Source organism: Ambystoma mexicanum, chromosome 5p (genome assembly GCF_040938575.1).
Source record: "Ambystoma mexicanum isolate Mex_15411 chromosome 5p, UKY_AmexF1_1, whole genome shotgun sequence".
NCBI classification, from domain to species: domain Eukaryota; kingdom Metazoa; phylum Chordata; class Amphibia; order Caudata; family Ambystomatidae; genus Ambystoma; species Ambystoma mexicanum.
Genome location: NC_090930.1, coordinates 843,849,277 through 843,872,266, shown reverse-complemented (window position 1 = coordinate 843,872,266; position 22,990 = coordinate 843,849,277). Strand labels below are relative to the sequence as shown.

At 47.2% G+C, this 22,990-nt stretch overlaps 1 protein-coding gene across 1 annotated transcript in view; it reads right to left on the bottom strand.

Annotated features, from left to right (window-relative positions):
- NME8 (NME/NM23 family member 8) overlaps positions 1-22,990 on the bottom strand; it is a 2,398,321-nt gene that overhangs the window by 2,321,833 nt on the left and 53,498 nt on the right. Inside the window, exons 2-4 of the mRNA XM_069613833.1 lie at positions 16,259-16,321; positions 13,600-13,641; positions 13,452-13,509 (exon numbers count right to left, since the gene is read on the bottom strand). Coding sequence (XP_069469934.1) covers positions 13,452-13,509; positions 13,600-13,632 — 91 coding nt within the window. The 5' untranslated portion in view covers positions 13,633-13,641; positions 16,259-16,321. The remainder of the gene's footprint in view (positions 1-13,451; positions 13,510-13,599; positions 13,642-16,258; positions 16,322-22,990) is intronic.

The following is a 22,990-nucleotide window of genomic DNA, read 5'->3' as shown; positions in this document are numbered from 1 at the left end:
GGAAAAGTGATTATATTATGTTTTGCTGAAATCATATCAAGTTTATTCCTGTGTTGCTTCTTTTCCACCTTGCATTTCCTTGTACCATATATAGCATTCTCAGCTACCTTATCCTCTATACTACTCCTAAGTAATTAAACCAGTGTGCTAGTATAACATCATCCATTGTTGATCACTCATTGTCATATGTCTAAGTGTGATATCAAATATTAATTTATTATAAAAGTGTGGTATATATATATATATTGTTTAATTATTCAATAAATCTTTTAAATTGCAAAACAAACCTACTTCTTGGCTCAGTGAGGTCAGGGGAATTCAAAGAGAGGGGCGTTATATAAGGGTTTATCACCCAAAGGATAACGTGTCATAAAAATATATAAATAAGGGCTTCCCTTGAGCAATCCCAGACAAGGCACTGACCTAGTGGGAACGCTTGATTGGAGTCTTTAACAGAGTGGGGGCTCGTAACCGGGGATTCTGGATTAGATCTATCACTTGTGCAGATTAATACAGTGTGCTAACTGACAGAATATATAAATTCCGTTGGATCACCACGCCGTGTTACACTGTAAAAACACCCCTCAAAGGAACGCTGTAAGGAAACGGTCTCTTTTGCAAAATAAAATACAAGCTTCTGTAAGTCAGGAAGGAAATCAAGTTCCAGAATGACGACCTTGGTAGATATCAAAATAGCCAGAGAACACCTCTTACATAAGCTATTTGTGAGAGGTGAGTGGGCTCATCAGGACCAGGCGGTCTGGTTGCAGGGAATCGCACCCCAGATCACTGAAACAGGGTCAGATATATGGAGAGATCAGGGACCCTTACATGTGGACCTGAGTGAACTATATATGGCCCCTAAGGCCAAGGATGAGCACAACAAGATTGCCAGGGTAGCGGCATATTTATATTTACATATGGGAGCCATACAGGACAAATGTGCTGAAGGCCAAGTTCTGGCAAATAGGCAACTGATGGCATTAGAGAAGGCCCAATCTGACCTGGTCTCTTCTGAGCAGAGGCTGCAGAGGAGCCAGGAGTCAGAAAATGATAGTAGGCAGTATACTATTAAAATAAAGGAGGAAATGGATATCCTGCAACAGGAAAAGTCTGACCAGGATAACAGATTTCTGGCCTTGCAGAGGGAGTACCAAGAAGGTTTGGACGCCCTACTGCATAGCCAGAAAAAGCTGGAGCAACAACTGGACTTCAATAGGGCATGCGCAGAGCAGGTAGTCACCCTGCAAAGCCACCTAGATAGGGAGAAAGAGGAAAGCAATACATTGATTTTGAAAGACCTGGATACCCAGGCAGAGTTTGATCAAGAACGCCAGAAAGCTGGTGCCTTTCAAAGGCAGAGGGACGACCTGGCGGCACAGATGCAGGCTCTTAGTCAGGAAAGGGACACCTTAGGCCAGGAAGTCTGCCAATTAAAAGAAAGAAAAAAATCGAAGGAAATCACCTGGCCCTCCAGGGGCTGGGTGACCTCCAAAAAGAGCATCAGAACTTGTTAGAGCACACCAGGAGGGTGGAAGATGCTCTGGCAAGAAAGGAGCAGGCCAGTAGGGATGGGACTCAGGAGGTAACCCTCCTGCAGCAAAGACTGGCCCAGTATTCCAGGACCAATCAGGAGGCACAGAGAGAGAATGAGGCTCTCTGTCAGCACAATGATAGGCTCCAGCAACAGGTAGCCATGCAGGAGAGACTGATAGAGTCTAGTAAGGCCTTAACTGAGGAACTGAAAGCGCAGGCTCTTGCATTGCAACAGGGAGCAATGGCTGATAGAGATGAAGTTAGCTGGGAAAGGGAAACACCTGAGCATAACCTCAGGAGCCCTAGTACCAGAGGCCTTCATCTCTCCCAGTCCTTGGACTCTGCCACCCCCATGTCCCCTGGCGCACAGGGCCACAGGGAGGGCAGACTACTATCCGGCCAAAAGTATGGGGTTCATAGGCCAGTACCTCCCAGGAATGGATGGGCGGGCATCCGGGTATGGGCACCTAAGCACAGTGCAATTTAGTGGGGAACCCCAGGAGAGTAGGCCCACTAAGGGCATCCCAAAAACCTCTGCCCAGTTAGGTCAGTGGGGTGGGTACCCATCAAATCCTGGCAACAAGTAGGGATCTGAAGACTCCTCTGAACGGCCCAGGACACAGGAGACCAGGTCCCCACATTCTGCCAGCCATTCCCAGGCTCGCAGAATCCAGGAGAGCCTGGAAGATCAGACGGGCACCTCTGGGAGCAGTGCCTCTGAGTCAGAGGATGAGTGGACCAGGGTTACCCGAATCAAAAAGGCCAATAAGGCAAAAAGGGCCTTGCTTAAGGACCCCTTAAAGCAGATGAAGGCAATAAGGAGTGTCATCACGCCTTATCACAAGAACGCTAAGTATTCTGTTTGAGAACACTTGGAGCTCTATGAGCAAATGATGGAGACTTTCCATTTGAAGGACAGCAGTAGCTGCATTCAGTATGTCAAATGGACATTCTCCCCAGAATACTCCACAGTTTCTTTGCGGGGCAGAAGGACCAAAACCATTCAAGATGGTCCACATATAGGGTGGCCATCTTGAAACGTTTTTCTGTTCACCGGAATCCCCAAGAGGCTCGCAAGGCAGCCTACAATTTGCAATGTGGGGAGAATAAGGCCCCACAAGAATTTGTGCAAGAATTGAAGCGTGCCTTTGCACAGACCACCAGAAGGGTGCGCACGGACAGCAGAGAATTCATCAACACATTTTTCCATGCACTCCCCAAATACATAATGACCCAGCTCGTGAGAGATTTTCACGAGAAAAGATCTTTAGACTGGGTCATTGAGCAAGCCACCCGCATCTATGAGGTGCAGAAACCGGTGGAAAATTAGAATCAGCCCAAAAACCCCAAAATCAACAGCACCCCTGCTGCTGCCAAGGTGGCAGAGGTAAAGGTTGCCCCCGTTTTAGATTTGGAGATGGGGGGACCTAAAAACTTGCCTGCACCAAATAATTCACAGCCCAGAAGGCCCTCGGGCCAGTCACAGACACGGAGTCAAGGAGGTAGTCCCACAAATGGGGTCCCCCGCTCCCCTGACTATGTAAGTCCCCGCTATAAGGGAAGCAGACCAATCCTGGGTTATGTGTGGACTCCTCCAGCCCAAGGGGGGGATCAAGCCAAGCACCTGGCCCAGGGAACTTCCCTCCTAACTTCCCACAGGAGGGCAGAAATTCCCCAAACACTGGGCAGAACTTTTTTCCCAGGTATCCACCCAATTTCCAACCCCAAAATGATCCATCCTTCTTTCCGCAATTCCCTGAGCCCAGACAACCTAATCCGGGAGAGGGGAGGCCAAGGATGGAGGGGTACCCAAATCTTCCCAACCCGGGGCACTACCAGAGAAGGGATAGCTACCTTCCTGGGATCAGGCCAGGGGAAAAAACAGAAGCCCGTATCAGCCTGAGCGGGTTTCCCAACTTGAGCGCCAGGTCCACAATATGGCACGGGATCTGGGTCACATACTGAGGGCTCAACAGATCCCTCAGAAGAGTATGCCACCGCAGAATGCCCCAAACTCTGGGCCTGGTGCTGCAGAACAATGACGGGGGCAGCACCCCGATAACCCACCGGTTCCCAGGGAGGAGAAACAAGGGGAAGGGGGGTGTAAAGCCTTGGAGGAAGCTTCCTTCCCCACTTGTAAACAGCCCCTGGAAACCCAGGAACCAGAAACAAAATCTCCTACCCCTGAAAGTCTGCCACCCAAGGAGCAAAGAGGAGGTAGGAGAAACAAAGGACCCAAACAGACACATTTTGTGGAGAAGGTACAGGTCTTCCAATCTGAGGGAGAGGGATCCTCAGAGGATCCTGGGAAAAGGATCTTCTCCTTCAGAGATGGTGGAACTCCTCCCAAGGAAAAATGGGTCCCAAGGGATTCCAACCCAGACTGGGTAGATGTGGGGATTGAGCTGTCGCCGCCCATCATTCTATCCCAGAACCAACAAGACCGAAAACCCCTGGTTCAAACCCATCCAGGTGACTGCATCCAAAAGGGGGGGGGGGGGGGCGTCCCAGAACCGGAACCAGGGGAACCAAAAACCGCATCAATATCCAGTTGCAAACTTTTTCTTTCAGATTCCCAAGGCTCTCCACAGAATTCTGCCCAAATTTCTTCTCTCTCAATGTCCAAAACCAGAAAATTAGCCCACCAGTTGTCCAAAAATGTGCATTATCTGTGCCCCCTTGAGGAGAAGGAGGGAAGATATTATGCCCCGGTACAAGTACAGGGACAGGGTACAATTTTGGCACTGGTGGACACTGGATCCCAAGCTACTCTTTTGTCCAAAAGGGCCTTTGATTAACTGAATTCAGGTAGGGGGGAGAATTCCCGTATTCCTCTCACCTCTCTTCCTGGACAACTCCAGAACTTTGACGGGAAGGAAATTCCCGTCGAGGGGACTGCAGATTTGGACATCAAAATGGGGAGACACAAGGTGAAACACCCAGTCATAGTAGTGACTCCAGAGGGCACCCCTTGTTTACTAGGGAATGACATCCTGAGAAGGTTGTCATCCCTAATAGATTGCGTAAACAAGGTCCTCTTGACCCAGACTAGCCGACCAATAAAATTAAAACAGAGTGTCAACCATATTAGTTTAAACGGCACCTGCCACATGGTTGAACAAAAATCTGACCAAGTAGAATTTCACTTCCAGAACAACCAAATTCCAGACGTGACAGTAATAGCAGTAGGACAACAGACTGGTGATGGGGGGTCCTTTCTATTTCTGATAAATCAACCTTCCTTCCAGTTTAAGGTGGTATTCCACACTGGAAGGAAATACTCTGAAATTCTTTACCAATCCACAATCAGACATTCCCACTCCGATAGTCCAGAAAGATGTGAAATCAGCAAATTGGAGAGCAGTTGTTCATCCCTGTTCAGTTAAATGATGGGAAGGACTCTGTTCTCGCCCGAGTGCGTGTGAACAACGGTACGAGCTTCATCAGCGAAGCCATGTTCCGCCAACTCCCAAAAGATCCATCCATTCCCACATTCAAACTGATAGACAAATGGATAATGGACCTGGAAGCACCCAATTCCAAACATCTCCTGTCAAGCAGGTGTATGCTCAAAATCTCCATTGACAACAAGAGCATAGTCCATAATTGTTGGGTCGTGCGAGACGTCACTGCCGCTTTTTACTTAGGCAGTGACATTCTCAATCGGTTTGCCATTAGTTTGGACCTAATAAACTTCAAAGCTTGGTCCCGATTAGCGGATAATCCCATGGGCTTTGATGATCCAGAAAAAGCATTTAGGTCAGCTCAATTGCTACCTTATGCAGTTGAAATTCAGATTAAAGAGGAAGTCACCATCCCAGAAAGGACCCGACAATTCTCCCTGGAACTGAAAGTTAAAAGAGGATAAAAATTGAAAACCTCTGATGCTTATATACATCTAAATGCTTCTCTCCAACAGCAAGGGTTGGGGGTAAACCCAACACCATTAGTCAATATAGAGCATAACACCATTCCAATAGAGGTGGATAACAGCGACTTAAAGAGTATCACTCTAGCCGCAGGCACCATTATTGGAATGGCGGTTGATGACCGACATTTCTCCATTGATCTAGGAAATGAACTGTTAGGACCGATCCCCAAGGACTGTTTTGACAGTGACAGTGATGACAATACAACACCAGACAGGATCTTCACCCGGCATGGGGGGAACTTCCTGGTGTACACTTCCTGCCATTATGATAAGGAGGATGGGACTTGTGACTTCAGAAGGGATGAGGTGATTTTCCAGGTCCATGAGGGCTGCCTTTCCCACCGGAAGCCCCCAGTCCAAATCAGCACTCTGACCAGGGACTTCTCCACCCAGCTGGAGGATGCCGCTGAGATAGCCAAACCAGAAGTCTTTCCAGGCTTCAGGCAGATGTTGGAAGAGAGAGTCAACCTAGCTGATGCCTGTGTGACTCTGGAACAGAAGCAAAAGTTGAAACAAGTTTTCTTGGATTTCCAAGATCTCTTTGCGGTAGACTCATATGACTGTGGTCGCACCGACATCCACACAACAACAATTCCCACCGACCCTGGAATGACTCCAGTGTTTGTGAAGCAATATCGCTTGCCTCTCGCATCAATGGAGTCCCTTACTGAAATAATTAAGAACCTTGAGTCCCGGGGAATAATCCGTCCAGTACACAGCACCTTCAATAATCTGGTGCTGGGAATATTGAAGCCAAACGGCCAGTGGAGACTCTGCGCCGACCTTAGGGAGCTCAACAAACAGGTCCATACTTCCCGATGGCCTCTGCCCTACATTGACCAAGGGATGGCCCAGATTCAGGGGTCACAGGTATTCACTGCAATAGACCTGACCAATGGATACTGGACCGTGCCTGTCAGTAGGGAGGACCAATACAAACTGGCTTTTACCTTTGGGGGCCAGCAGTACACATGGACCCGAACTCCCTTCGGATACCTCAACTCCGGCAATGAATTCAACATTTTCCTACATAAGGCCATGCCCGACCTGGGTGCCAGGGGTAACCTGGCTTATGTAGATGATGTCCTCATTAAAAGCTCAACTGTTGAGGAACACACAGCGGAGATCCGTTAGTTTTCTGACACAGTTGAGGGCCGCCAGAGCAAATCTTTCCTTTCAGAAAGCACAGTGGTGTAGAACCTGTGTTAATTTCTTGGGGCATGAGATTACTCCTCGGGGTCTCTGTCCCCAGGAAAAGAAAGTGGAAGCACTTTAGAAACTGAAAGGCCCCACAACTCTGCGGGAACTAAGGAGCCTCCTTTGACTGACTAATTACAGCAGAAAGTTCATTGAGGGCTACGCAGAGATCACCAGACCCCTGATTCATCTTTTGAAGGGGGGGTCAAGTGGGAATGGGGTCCAGAACAATCTGAGGCAGTAAGACAACTCAAAAGAAGCCTCTCACAAGCGCCTTGCCTAGCTTACCCTGTCAGAAACAAGGAGTTTTTCCTGGAGACCGGGTTCTCTAATACGTGCTTGACGGCAGTATTATACCAAAAGCATGACAAGGTCAATAAAGTAATCTCCTATGCGAGCAAAACTTTATCCTCTGTGGAAGAAAAATTCAACGATTGTGAGAAGGCACTCCTGGCAACGGTGTGGGCATTGAAGAATTACCGCCTGTTCATCCTGGGGGAACACATCATAGTGGAGACTCCACACCAGCCTCTGCAATATCTCCAAAGTGACAGAATCCGGGCCGGAAATGTGAGTAATTCCCGAATTACTTCCTGGATTCTGTCAATGCACGGCTTTCCTGTGGAGGTCAGACATGGCCAAAACAAGAAGAGGCCCCTCGCACAAGGTCTGGCTGACTTGCATGATTGTGCCAGAGAAAACTGTCTCGAGGACGAAAGTCTAAAAATCAAGGACAACATGGAGGCATACCTTAATTCCCCACACAAAGTCTTTGAAGAGGACAAGTGTGAGGGAATGCCCACTGTCTATGTGGATGGATGCTCTTACCATGTTGACAACAACGGGGAGAAAGAACTGGTGGCCGGCGTAGGGAATGCATGGGTGAATGAGTCCCCCGAACCCTCCGCTGGGTACAAAATTGGTCCCCGAAGTAGTCAAGTAGCAGAGTTGATGGCTGTGCATCAAGCCATCCTCACTGCTGTCCAACATCAACTCCACTAACTGGTCATAATCACAGATTCGGATTATGTCCAGAACGGGTTCGTGGAGCACCTGGTTAATTGGAAAACCAGAGGCATGTTATGTGCTAATAACAAACCCCTGAAACATGGGAAGTTAATCCAAAATATTGATGATCTGGTCACATCGAATGGGATGGCCATCTACTGGAAGAAGATCAAGAGTCATTCCAAAGTAGAGGGACCAGACAAAACTGGAAATGACTTAGCTGATCAGCTGGCCAAAACCGGGGCCATACAAGGGGATCTAATAGAAATAGAGTCCCTGTTGGGCAAAATCCGCTCACTGCTATCACTAGGTCCCAGACAAATGCTCACAATGATCTTTCAACTGCACAATGGAGTAAGGAGATCCCTGATGCTGATTTAATTACGGCTCAGAAGGGGTATCCAATAATTGGTAAATTTTACCAACACATTGAGGACCCTGAGAACTTTCCCCTGACGGATACCGATTACATTGGGAAGGCGGACCTTAGAGTGTTGATGAAATGTCCAAAAATGTTTCGAATCAAAGACGGTTTTGTTGGTAAGGAAATCCCAAGCTAGCCATGATCAGTGGATGGTTCCTACCTCATTCCGAAGTCTGATGTTAAGTCACGCCTATGATGCGGCCACTGCCAGTCATAGGGGGTTTCACACAACACTGGAAATCTTAAGAGAGGTTGCATACTGGCCATACATGGGGCAGGACCTCGACCAATACTTGAAGGGGTGTCTTGTGTGTGCACAATTTCAGCCAACATCCCTCACACACCGGGCGCCTCTCCAAAAGAGGGGGATGGCACTGCCATGGTCAGATTTGCAAATCGACTTCGTAGGCCCTGTGATTCGCTCGTCTAGAGGAAACAAGTACATGTTGACGGTCACATGCTTGTTTACCAAGTGGGTGGAATGTCTCCCGGCCCCAAACTGCAAGGCAGAAACAGCAGCTGCCCTGTTGATTAACCACATCTTTTCCCGTTTTGGTCTACCTCAAAGGATTGAGTCAGACAGAGGTAGCCATTTTACCAGCGAAGTAATGACTAAGATGTGGATGGAGGAAAAGATGCTGAACTGTGCCATCTGTGGAGTTGGAAGAAGATGATGCGGACATCCCAGCGCGTGGATCAAAACATCCTTTGCACCCGACTCCCCCTTGACTCGAAATCAAAGTGCAGTCGGGCGGGGGGGCTTGTTGGGTTTCTTGACCCACGTTCAAGTTATTAGACTACAACATTTGTGCTGTGTGCTTAGGAAATCCAAGAGGGCGGAAAAGCCCACATTTGTGCCAGAATCCAGGAGAACCGTGCAGTCTTTGCGCACAACAAAATGGTCGCGTGACCTGCCACCCACCAGTGTGAGAGTGAGGGGCCAAAAGCGCCATGAGCGAAATCAGTGCTAAGGAATATGGTGCTGTTCAAAATCTGTTGTTATTAATGTCAAAAAGGGATGCAATACTGGTGCTCACCACTACTAGAAAGATGGCGTTTTAAAACCACCAGACACTTGCGTAAAACTGAACAAATGAACCAAACCAGGCCAAAGAAAGACTTACTAAGAGGTGGATACAATGTAAAACTATATTCTGAAATGACTTGAAGGAAGTAATTGTCTAATGTATGTATTGAAAATAGCTGGGGATGTCAGCAGCTTAAGTGAATTTGGGTTTAAATCCACTAAAATCGAAATGTTTAGAATAAATGAGTGACCTACTGTTGAGTGTCACATAGTTTGCAACTGTTAAATGTCATAGTTTTGAACTTAGAATCAGTGTTCTAGCTGCATGTGTAAAAATTGCAAGTTTGGTTTGAACGTAGAAAACTGGGAACCAAAGTGACATTTAGCTGAAGCCTGGCTTAAAGAGATTGGATTCTGCCTGACAACTACCCCCGACATGAGTTGAAACTTGATCAGCAGCTGTGTTCCCAGGCCTGGCTGCATTCTGCTGCCCCTGCCTAAAGGAGATGACACCTCTCTGATTGAATTAGGGGAGTGGCACCTGGGGACTACAGGAAACTAAACAATGAGCCTTCCTTGGCCCAGGCAAATGTTAAATTAGGGGGGGTCGTAAATGGCTTCCTCTTGGAAGGAAACGGGAAGGGGCACTGCATCTGTGAGCAAGCTGAGCTTGGGGGAAGTGGACAAACCAGAAATTCCACCATGTGCTTTGGAAAACCACACCCCTTTGGGGCCAGAGCATCATTTTAAAAAGATGGATAATTCATAGTACGGACTTGTCAAAATTATATAATTAATATCATTATTCTTGTGATTTTTCTGTGTACATTTTAAGAGGTGTTAGGATTCTGTGGTATGTTCTTGGGGATAGTAGTGGAAAATAAGGTATTACTCCAAATGTCTGTATGTTAAAAATCTGACACTTTATCATCTGATGCCCATATTCCTTGTGCATGTTTGTGTACAATCTGGAAAAGTTTAGAGGTCGTTATCTGGATGAAAAGGGCAGAATTCTGTCAAAAGTTGACACAACATCTTACAAAGACAGGGATCGGATGGTTTGGTGCTACAGAAAATATGTTAACTGGACAGATAATATTAGAAAAATGGTACATAGATAAATGGGTATTTGGATCAGAAATAGATTTGTGTGCAATTTGACAAGGGGAGGATCCTCTGACCATAAACCTACCTCATCACTCTGACTCACTGTTCCCTTCTCAAATCATGTCAAAGAGAAATCCTTGTCCTATCAAATCGTGAGTGGGTTGGGCAAAGAAAGTTAGCATCCACACCCATTTTCAAAAGACATAAAAAGAGCCACTGGAAGCCAGGCAGGAACATTCACTTTCCACTTTCTTGCGGGACGCTTTGCCGGGAGACTCCAGACTTCAAATCCATCAATCTCCAGAGATCCAGAGAGACCAGAGATCCAGAGAGACCAGAACTGTGCAGTGCTGAGAGCTGACCCAGATCGCTGTGCGCAGAACCAGTACCCAGTGGCGAGAGAACCGCAGCCAATCCTGACCCGATCTGTGACAAAGTCGCATTCCTTTCCAAAATATAGAGTGAGTACTCAGCCAGAACTGTGCGAAACCCAATCTCTTAGTTTAATATAATCTAATTCTAACTATTTTAACCTATTGAGAACTGCATCCTAGAAATGGTGTCCTTTTGATTCAAAGCTGCAAAACTGTCATCTGACATTTTGAAACTTTAAAATTTAATTTCTGAAAAACGACCTTCACAAAATCGTCCGTATCTCTTGAACCGTTTGTGATAGAAGCGTGATTTAACTTTTATTTTAAAGCCGTGATTCTAAGCTTTCCAACGAGCCTTACACCGACTCCTTATAATGCCTCCGTAATTGCGCTCGACGCACGTGATCAAATTGCCGCAATTTGACATTTTGCTTCACCTCAGCCACGGGTAAAAATATTTGTCTTTTGTTTCCTTTGCTGAAATTCGTTTGCAACCTGACAATCATTCATAGAGCATTGCTAAGGTGATCCTGAACTGATTTAAAGTATCTGTCACTCACCCTGAACCTCTAGAGGGAATTAAGATAATTTTTAGCATATTTTTCCCTTCTTTGCATACCGCCTTTAAAGTACTTTGCCTGTGTTTAAAATCATCCCTGTTTCTCTAAGCTTGCTAGGGGGGAACTGAGTTTGTATTGTACTGTGATTGTATTCCTGAAGACTGGGTGTGTTACTTCCATCTCCTTACATTGCATAGAGGGGGGTGAATTGCCAAAAGGGGAAAAGTGATTATATTATGTTTTGCTGAAATCATATCAAGTTTATTCCTGTGTTGCTTCTTTTCCACCTTGCATTTCCTTGTACCATATATAGCATTCTCAGCTACCTTATCCTCTATACTACTCCTAAGTAATTAAACCAGTGTGCTAGTATAACATCATCCATTGTTGATCACTCACTGTCATATGTCTAAGTGGATATCAAATATTAATTTATTATAAAAGTGTGGTATATATATATATTGTTTAATTATTCAATTAATCTCTTAAATTGCAAAACAAACCTACTTCTTGGCTCAGTGAGGTCAGGGGAATTCAAAGAGAGGGGCGTTATATAAGGGTTTATCATCCAAAGGATAACGTGTCATAAAAATATATAAATAAGGGCTTCCCTTGAGCAATCCCAGACAAGGCACTGACCTAGTGGGAACACTTGATTGGAGTCTTTAACATGTTTCAAAACAGTTTGGTGCTGGAAAGCAGATTTTCATTCTGGGTAAATACAGTTTTATCACATTGAATGAGTAAAGCTTAATATTGCTTATAGCTACTATTTTGTCATACATCTTAAAATCTACATTTATCAGTATGGTTGGTATATAATTGGTTTGTCATTGGATCGTTGTTCTGTTTTTGTGTTCATGGCTCTGATGGAAGAGCTTTCCCCTTTGGCTCCTTCAGTTAAATGTTGATACAATTAAAACAGCTTGGGAATGCATTCTGTTAGAATATTTTAGTAAAAATACCTATTAACCATTTACGGGATCCAGCTTTGTGACCGGAGATTGTTTATGAATATTAGGATTCTCATAATATTATGAATCTGCAGAGGCTCATGTGTTGAAAAAATCCATTTACTAGAGATAATTTATGGATTTTTTAAATTTCACTTTTTAAGAGTCTCATAATATTATGAATCCGCAGAGGACCATGTGTTGGAAAAATCCATTTACTAGAAATACTTTAGAGATTATTTTAATTTCACTTTTGTGTAAAATTACTTTTTTTATTAACTGCTTTATACAGTAGGCTTGTTGTCCTAGGTGAACAAAAATGTGTTTGCTTTTGACAGTAAAACGTTGAAGCTCCTTGTAACTGTAACAAGAGGAGAGATATCCATTTGCATATAAGTCTGGTCCCACCCACAAGGGCAGTCCAGCACCAAAATGCTTGGCAATGCTCCTCTGAACAAGAGTACCATCAACAACCGCAGACATGTGTTTTGGCCTTGCTGAGCCTTCTCAGTGAGGTGAAGCTGTGCCTTTCTAAGCTGCGTCTGGATTCCCCTTGTGCACTGTGCCTTAGAGAGGCTTAGATTCACTTCACTGAGGAGGCCCAACAAGGCCAAAACACGTGTCCGAGGTTGCTGATGGTACTCTTGTTCATAGGAGAATTGCCTAGCATTTCATTGCTGGACTGCCCTTGTGGGGTAGGGGGGCAGACATATATGCAAATCGATATTTCTCCTCTGTGAAGGGTTAAGTGAGCTAAAACGCGGTTGCAGACCCTCCTGAGTCGAAGAAATTCCACATAACAGGGTATTTGACACATGTTCGTTCTCAGTAGAGGGTCTCCCACACTCTTTTGTACCTTTGTAAATATATGAGTTAGAAATCCATTTGCCAAGTATTCATTTAAGATGTGTTTAGTGTTTAAATAAGGGCTATTCATATACAAAAAGTAATTTGTCGTTTAACTGTATTTTCAGAAGTAAACATACATACAGAAATTTGCAAATCAATCTCACTGACTAACGAAGCAAGCATTATTTTGAGATTTAACATCTTAAAATCAATCTGTTGATTCAAAATATTTATATCTGAGTGGTAAGCAATATCTTTTCACAATCAATCTGAAATCTATATTATTCACAGCTAAGGGCAGAGGGATTCTGTTTTTGGATAGAGTAAAACCACTAATCAATCTAAACAAGGATTTCCAGAACTGAAACTTATTCTTGGAGATTTGCAAACTGAACATGAACGAAAATAAATTTGGAACAATGGCAACCGTGATTAGACATTATAACACACATATATTATATATAAGTACATTAAAAACAGGATACCTGTAATGCCGTCAGATTCCATCATAGCATTCCATTCTTCATCAGTGCTTATTAGAGTCTGAAAAGAAAAGGACAAGTGCCCTCTAAATGATTCAATAAGACAATACATTTAACTGTAAGGGCATGTACTATTAAAGGCTGCACACACCTGAAGCTGCAGTTCTTTTTTCTTTGCTGCCATATTTAGCTGCTAAAACAAAAGCAAAATGTTCAATATCCCATGAAAACCATTTTTGATTATTTAATTTCAGGCACCAAGACCTAATATAAGTCATACTATACTAAAAACAGAGTTCAATATGTTTGACATCTAAGAAAGTATTGCTTTTCAAAAATCTAATACAATAACACCCAAAAATGAAATGTACTTTAAAAAATAGCGTGCATGTCAAAGAAAGGCTTACTCTGCAGAAGAATGTCACTCATCACATATTCTCCTCCGACAATGCTTTGCAGAGGAACGATGCATCAACACAGTTCAGGACAAGTATTGGCATTTTAGGCAGTGTTTTGTCTAACCAATAGGAGATACCCTTTATTTTACCCTCAAAGCATCCACACCAATCACAACCCCCTTCTTCAGTGTTAGTCAGAATTGCAGGCAGTAACCTCTGGGAACACCACACACAATTAGGACTACAGGTGTAAGCAAAAACCAACCTTTGGTATAAGGCTGTATCCCACACTTTTGGTAGCGACCTGAGCCGCCAGGCTTATCTCAAGAGGGAATGTGAGCAGTAGAAGAAGTTACACAGAAGTATCACAATCACAATGGTTCAAGTAGCCACTTACACTCAAGGTTTCTTGGTAAAAAATACTTAAACATTTATTTACACAGTGATTTAGAAAACGTTCAATATTAGAAATCAACTCAATATTAAACACCAATATACTGCAGTATCAAACTCTAAGTTACAAAGACAGTTTGCGCTCCCCTGAAAAAGCAGCCGACATAGCACTTCAGTACTTTTAAACAGGAATAAAAAGCATAGGTTTGTACAAAGGGGTTAGAAAACACTTATTTTAGATAATGCAAAGGTTCAATGTACCCGGAAGGTCAATTCGATTCAATAGGCCAGGCCAAAGTCAATAGTCTAGTGTTCTTGGATAGGATAACACAGTTCTGGTACAAGTGGATAAGTCTTTGTAAATGTTTTTAGAAGTAGTTCAAACGATAAAGAAATATATGTCGGGTCACAAGCTGATTAGGCCTGCGAGTTGGGAAAGTTTCACAAACTTCTACCGCAAGAGTTGGGATCTCTCAACCATAAAACACAGTGCCTTAAAGTGGAGCAAAAAGATGTAGCTGAAGACGTTGGTTCCTGGCAGGTCCGGCAGGTCTCGCTGTTCCTGAACCTCAGTTGTGGGGACAAGAGGGAGGACATTGGGGGACTTCTGCACTGCATGGGATCGTCGTAGGAGCAAACAAAATGGTGTCACTTCAGCTCAAGTAACTGTGGCTTCGAAACACAGACTGGTATCCTTCCACCTGGTTAACTTTATCCAGATCTGAGAATGGTATCCAGGGGTTTGCTGAGTTGATTGGTCCCACCAACTCAAAGGGAGAAGCCGTCCTTGAAGGAGCTTCTCTGTCGATTGGAGATCTGGCAATTCGGGGTTGCAGCAGGGCTTCACCGGGCAAACCAACGGTCCAGTGGTTGCAGCAGCTGTCATCTTCCAGCTCATTTTCGGTTCTTTCATTCCAGTGGTCGACTATGCCTTCCAATCCTGGAGACTCGCCTTTTAAAAAGTTTTCTCCCATTTATTCCAGCCTAGCTGCCACTCGCCCAGCAAGGTGGCTGTCCTTGCCGGACAGTAAACCAGCCAATTACGCCAGAGTGCATTTGGGTCTCTTAGAAGACTAAGCAAAGGGAGTTTCAGGCACCTCCCTCAATTCCTGTCCACCCCAAACACTCAGACGCCATGGGCGGACTTCAGTCCTGAAGCCCGCCAAAGGCTCACGAACAAAGGGACCAAACCTGGTTTGGCACGCAGAGTTAAACCCAAAAAGGACCTTTCCACAAAGGAACAGCGAAAAAAGATGACCAGAGTCTTTTTTTACAGGGGGGTCTTGGGCACCATATTGAAAAACATGGCTACTCCGATTTTTAGCTACCGGTGTTCGCGGTCTGGAAAAATCATGGTAGTTCGTTATAAAACCACTGCCACCAGCCATTTTGATAGGAAAGGATCGCATTTGACTGCTACAAGAATGTTTAGACACAGGGGATACTAGCAAACCCCTCCAACACTCCATTGTAAGATGGTGTGTGCTGGGTCTACGAATTTAAAAAGACTATTAAAGTCAATTTAACTTTACATTCTCTGGGGAACAATAGTTCATCCCAGAGAAGGTGTTTCCAAGGGATTCCAAGGGACACCCCCGTGCCACTGCACTGAAGGTGTTGTGTGGCACAACAATAAAATGATGATTACTTATGGAGTTATCTAAAACTCCATAATCAAAGAACACAAGAGTAAAACACATATCAAAATACCTGAAACAGTGGGAAAAAGGCTCACACTTTCTCCAGGGGAAATAAACAAGCCCTCAAAATCCAGCAAAGTTGCTGGGGGTCTGTAAATTGAAGGGAAATAAGCACATTTCTGAGAATTCTCCCTAACATTCAGAAGGTAATATTGTCAAAACAAAGGGCATATCTCTCACCCTAGACCTTTTACTTCTAACTAAAACAAGGTGTTTGGTCTGTATGCACAATGTGAAGAAGTTTGTTCTTTATGTGAATTTATCAACCTAGAGACACACACTTAGGGCCACCATTAGTGTTTTATTTTATCTAACTCACCAAGTTGTAGGTATGGCTCCTCAATATACTGGTTAACAAAATCCAGTTGAGTTCACTGAATGACTAAAAAAAGAAAAGCATATCCATTAAAATCCAATTATATAAAACAATCTTTTTATACATATGCTTTGTGGACATTTTTTCAATTTAACACTGCCGCAACGGTGGCTCTATATTGAAGGTAAATGGCACTTAAAATGGGAATAAGAAAACCTTTCTCTATAACCTTTAACCTCATCCATGAAACTTCACCAAATTTAGCAAGTAACTGATCCGGCAGCAATATCCAAAAACTCATGCCAAATATGGTGTGTTTTCATACACATATTCATACACACAAAGAATGCTTTTATGATGCATATCTTGAAATGATCTGGTTTGATTTTTATGATTTTCAACATACACCTAGCTTTTACATTAACTGGTGGATTGCAAGATTTCAAAATCTGGGCAAGCAAACATGAGATATTCATGTTGTAAGATTTCAAAAATGTATCTATAAATAAAAACTTGTACACCATCCCCAGCAACTCATCCGCATATCAGCTTTCTGGTAGCAGATCAAAGAGAGGGAGTGAAAACAGAAAAGTAGCATAAGTTTTGGAATCACCAGGGGGGCGTGGCTTGGCGGCCATGCAAGAGTGAGCGAGTTGCCGAGAGCTCCCGGGTGATCCGCTACACTGTCATGACACGCGCTCCATGGAAGCTATGGAGCCAATGGAAGGGCTGATCCCGTTCCTCCACCAGCGGTCTAGTCTCCCACGCACTGCACGTCACCGTCATGACGCATACAAATAGGCGTCGCACACGGTAGTCGACGCGTTGCAACCTTGCTTTCCTCGCCAAGTTCGTACGCTAGTGCTCCTCTCTTTCTCCGCTGTTGATTCCCCGCTTGCCTCCTCTTGTCCGCCCGCAGTTATTGCCCGCTCTGCTCCGAGCCTTTATCCCTCCTGGAGCTTCCTCCTCTCCTCATTTTCCCCCACTCGAGTACCCCTTGTTCCTTCTCCCGCTCGAGTGCCTTCTGTGTCTTCTCCCTTTTTTGCACACAGCTGCCATTGTACGCTCCTGTCCACCGCAGCAGCCTGCAGCCCTCTTCCTTATTCCTCGGCTACTGAATCCCTCCAAGCAGCCGCTCCGGATACCCACGCCAGCCCACCTCCAGCAGTGTCTTCTGGGAATTGTAGTCCTCTCATCTTCTTCAACGGAAAGCCTCCTGCCTTTACATCCGTAGTGCTGACTACATTCCAGCACACTAGGGTTTTTCAGCCACGCTTTTCCCTGGTTTTGGGGGCGGACTCCCTGAGGGCCCCCTCTGCCTTGCTGTCTGCCAGCAGGCAAGGTGGGCTCCGGAGGAGCTCGTCCCAAACTCAACAAGAAAGGACTGGACCTCTGGAGAGAAAGGAGAGCCATAGACACAGACAGTTCATCAGAAGAACCCAGTACAGGTGAGGAGGAGGAGGAGGGAACCAAGGAGGGTATTTGTCAAGCACCCAATACTTCATCGCATGACATACACAATCCTTATAAATGGCTGAAAAAACAACAGGAGACCCTGAACAAATCGAAGGAACGGCACCCAGAGAGTCCAGGGCATGCACGGGCAAAAGCCCAAACAAAATCGGAGGTCGGAAAGACCAGAAACGAGGTGAAGCGGAGGTGTGGGGCCACCACACAAAATGGCGGCCGCGGCCCACTGAGGACCCGCCTGTGCTCCGAAAGGCAGTGGAAGCTGAGTACGCAGACAGCTGGGTGAAGGGGCGCGGACGGCAGCCCACCGGATACCCACACACCACCTGCGGAAGATCGAGAGAGGCCCCAGACCTGACCGCCCTCCCTCCCTAACAGGGACGTGGTACGAGGCGCACACCACCACGCTGCGTGAAGGAGGAGCAGGCAACTGAGGATAGCGGCAGAGGAGAGCGGAGGGGCGAGACACGGGAAGAGCACAGCGCCTGCAGCCTGAGGCGCTGACTGGGTGCCCCCCAGCACACCGAAGTACTACTGGAGTGCGCCCTCTCAGCGGCAGCCCGGTCCCAGCCTTCGACAGCAGAGGGCAAGCGGGCTACCGGCCCGGGGCCGCGGTAGCGCAGCGGGCAGCAGCAACCAGCGGAGACACAACCGGAGCCCCCGGTAAGGACGAGACAGCGGAGGCAGGAAATCGTAACGGCCCCGGCGAGGCTGCAGCTGGACAGAGAGGCTTTAGCTGCTGCGCGCCAGGCCCAGAGAGGTGCTGGGGAGCGGCAGGGCCCACACAGGGAAGGGAGAACACCGACTACAAAATGGAGGCCGCCCAGGGGCACAACGCCCCCATCCAAGCACAGACACTCAAGGCCACAAACATCAGCATGCCTGAGAAACAGAAAGGCAGCAGAGGGAGGCAAACAAGCATGGAGACATTTGCCCGCAAGAGCGAGGACTCACAACCTGGGACGGCGGCGGCGGACACAGCCACATCATACGCTACGCAAGGGGAGCGCAAACAAGTGGAAGGCAGTATCCTAGAGGCCATAGAGGGGCTAAAGGCCTCAATAGAGGGCAAGCTGGATGCAGTGATCGTGGACGTGGGGCTCCTCAGATAGGACACGAGGAACCTAACGGAGAGAGTGACAACGGTGGAACAACAGGTGCAGTGCAATACAGCAAACGTGACCACCTCTCAGTCACAAATGTCGGATGCACTGGAGCGGATTAAAACACTAGAACGCAGGGCCGAAGATGCGGAAGGCCGGGCCAGGCGCAACAATGTGCGCATTGTAGGGCTGCCGGAGGGGGTGGAAGGCAGAGACCCCACAGACTACGTAGAGAACTTACTGCTCCAGGAAGTAGGTGCAGGGACACTGTCCCAGGCATTGTGGTGGAAAGGGCGCACAGAGCTCTAACCGGAAACCCCGCCCGGGCGCGCCACCGAGACCCAGGATCGTGAAGATCTAGAACTTTGAAGACAGGGAGAAAATACTGACATTCTCGAGGGAAGGCAGGGAGATAACGCGCAATGGAGCCAGGATAACCATCTACCCTGACTATACAGCACTTGTGCAAAGACAGCGGGCCGAGTTCTGGCCGACCAAAGCGCGCCTTCGGGCAGCGGGGGTGAAATTCATGTTACTTTACCCGTCCAAGTTCAAAATCCTGCACAACGGGAGGACACAGATCTTCGAGACCACGGCAGACGCCCAGGAGTGGATGGACCAGAAGGGGATCCCACAACTAAGAGAGGGGGGTCGAGAGGAATCGTGAGGCACCCCGGCGATGAAGGGAATGTGGGTGCGGACAAAACACTGAGGACACCATGCCGAATCGAGATACGGCAAGAAGGAGAACAGAAAGCATAAATTAATGGATCAACCCGGGAGCTCGAGGCCTCCGGCACTAGACCGCCAAGACCCACAGAGGGGGCCCCAAGTATCGACAAGTTAGCAGTGTCAGTTTTTAAGACACTACGCCGTGACGACTGCACCCACGGATCGAGGGTGGCACCTCGAAAGCTGTGGGGCCCGAGCAGGGGGAGGGAGGCTGGGCGTTGGTTCATAGTAGTTGTAGTAGTATGGTTAAGTTTGTTAAGAGAAGGCACGAGAGGAGGCAAACATAATGATCGAGGAGGTCACGGACACGGCAAAGACAACGCAAGGGCACAAGTGAGGCGGCACTCAAGTTCGAGAATCTGGCGTGAAACACCGAAGAGTGGAGGTGGAGAGAAGCGGATACGGGTGGCAGGGCGGACCGCCAGGACAGGGGAAGTAAAGAGGGAAGGCGGACCCGCAAGCTACTAGGGGAACAATTTGGGGGAAGATGATAGACGGACCTCCCAGGCCAGCAGGCCAGAAAGGACACACTAAACAGGCCGATGGGAACGTGCGGCCACAGGAAACTGTAAGACACAGGAACCGAGAGGAACTAAAGGTGGTGACTTGGAACGTCAGGGGGCTAAACGCCTACGTGAAGAGACTGAGGGTCTACGCATGGCTAAACAAAGCAAAAGTCCATATCGCAATGCTGCAGGAGACCCACCTGACGGCGGAAAAACAAGCCAAGATGGCCAAGAAATGGGGCGGCCAGACATACAGCTCCACATATTCTAACTACGCGAGAGGGGTAGCGACTTGGATCGCCCCGGGTATCCCATTCCAACTCATCAAACAGGAGAGAGACGCCGAAGGCAGGGTCCTCATCGTACACGGAATGCTGGAGAACTGGGAAGTGTGTCTGGTGAACACCTACGCCCCAAACCACGACGCAACAGATTTCTTTAAACCACTCACACCCCAGCTGGACCGTACAGGAATGCCACGACCATCTGGGCCGGAGATCTGAACTGCACACTGGATCCCAGGCTGGACCGGTCGGACAAAAAACACAAAAGGGCCGCACCACCAGCGCGGGTGTTGCAGAAAACACTGGACCAGCTCGAGCTAGAGGACTTCTGGAGGAAGGTACATGGGGGTGAAAGGGGATGCACGCACTATAGCGCCCCACACGGGACATTTACCCGCATTGACTATTTATTCACGGGTAAAGAGACACTAGGCGAATTCACTGGGGCACACATTCATGCACAAACCCTATCTGGCCACGCCCCACTGGAAGCAACATGAGCACATACATACAGGAAAGACCCCGTACCCACGTGGAGACTTAGGGCGGAAGCACTCCTAGAGGGGGATTTCCAAGACCATATCCAAACTTCAATAGACGACTACTTCGAGCACAACACGGGTAGTGTAGACAGTACGGGAACGACATGGGAGGCCTTTAAGGTGGTGATCAGGGGGGTGGCAATTGGGAAAACGGGAGGCCTTAGGAGAGAAACCCTGGCTGAACTGGATGAGATAGAAAGGAAGATATAGAGGGCGGAGGCACAGGCAGGGCGAAAGGGGGGGGAACGGGTGTCCTCACCACTCTGGCCTGGGAGAGATTAGGGTGTTTAGACTATGGGAAGTACATACAAAGGCTGCACGCAGAAGGAGATAAACCTGGTAGACTTCTCGCCTGGCTGACCAAACAGGAGACCAAGCGAGAACCGATAAATGCAATTCGAAATAGTCAGGGGGCGATTGAAAGGTCCCAGGAGGGTATAATCACAGTGTTCTCGCAATTCTATGAGGAACTATATACCAGAGTAAAGGAAGCAGGAGAGGGAGACCTTGAGGACGCATTTGCGGAAATCAAACTCCCACGACTGTCAGAAGAGCAGGCCCAGATGTTGGACGCCCCCCTAACCGTGGAGGAACTGACAGAGGTTATTACCCAGTTGCCGACAGGGAAGTCCCCGGGGCCCGACGGGTTGCCAGGGGAATTCTATAAAAGATACAAAGATAGCTTGGCTCCGAGATTACTAGAGACACTGGATAAAGTCCCGATACTTAAAGCGGGGAAGCCGCCCCTCGAGTGCGGGTCCTACAGGCCAATCTCTCTGATAAATCAGGATTCCAAAATACTGACAGCGGCATTGGCCAATCGGCTAAAAAGGGTGATACCGACACTGGTACACACAGACCAGACGGGCTACATACCAGAACGCAACAGGGCATGGAATCTCCGGAGACTCCATCACGTCATTGATAGGACGAACCAGGAGGAGGGAGAATACGCAGGGGCGTCATTAGATGCAATTAAAGCATTTGATTCAGTGAACTGGGGGGCGCTCACCCACTTCAAGATAGGCGGGGGATTCCTACGTTGGATAAGGCTGCTGTACAACGACCTGAGGGCCAGAGTTAAGACGGGGAGGCATGTCTCAGGGGAGTGGAGCATAGGGCGGGGTACGAAACAGGGGTGTCCACTGTCCCCGATGCTATATATATTGGTGCTAGAACCGTTCGCGGCCTTCCTAAGGGCTGAGTACGGAGACACCGGCATAGTGATAGATGGGGAACACACCAGATTTCAATATATGTAGATGACATGCTGCTTTACGTCCAGGACCCACAAATCCATTTACCAGACCTATTAGAGGCACTGGGAGCGTTTGGCAGGCTATTGGGAATCACCATCAACAAGGGGAAGTCCTCACTTTTGCCACGTCTGAGCCTGACATGGACCCCAATCACCTTCAGATATTTAAGGGTGGACATATATCACGACACCGTGGAAACACACATGGCCAAAACGCAGGCAGCCCTGGACAAAATAGAGAACGCCATGCAGTTCTGGAAAACACTACCGCTGGGGAGGGTAGGCCGGGCGGCCCTAATGAAGATGATAGTTTTACCCCGACTCCTTTATTAGTTCATCAATATCCCCAGATCATTTTTCAGACTATTACACTCCATAACACGGTCCTTTCTATGGGGGGGAGGGAGGAACAGGGTAGCACTGAGCACATTACAAAGGGGCTACGAATGGGGAGGGATCAAGCTCCCGGACTTTGAGTGTTATTACATGGCCGCACAACTTCAATTCGTGGTCCGATGGCTGGGGGAAGACACCTCCAGTGATACTATTTGAAAGAACTACTGTGGATAAACGAGACCCAAGCAAAAACCCTTCCCAGAATAGTCCAACTAGTCCGAGCACTGTGGAAGAGAGCATGGAAAGCGCAGAACATAAGAGACCCCTGTTCAAGGCACATTCCTCTGGCGGGAATGATAGACACCCTTATAGCAAGCATAGCAACGTTCAGAACACAGTGGGAAGACAAAGGAGTGGCCCAAGTAGGTGACCTGTGGCAAGAAGGACATTGGGTAGACTTTCAGACCCTGGCGGAGGAGCAGGACACACACAGTGGCCAATTCA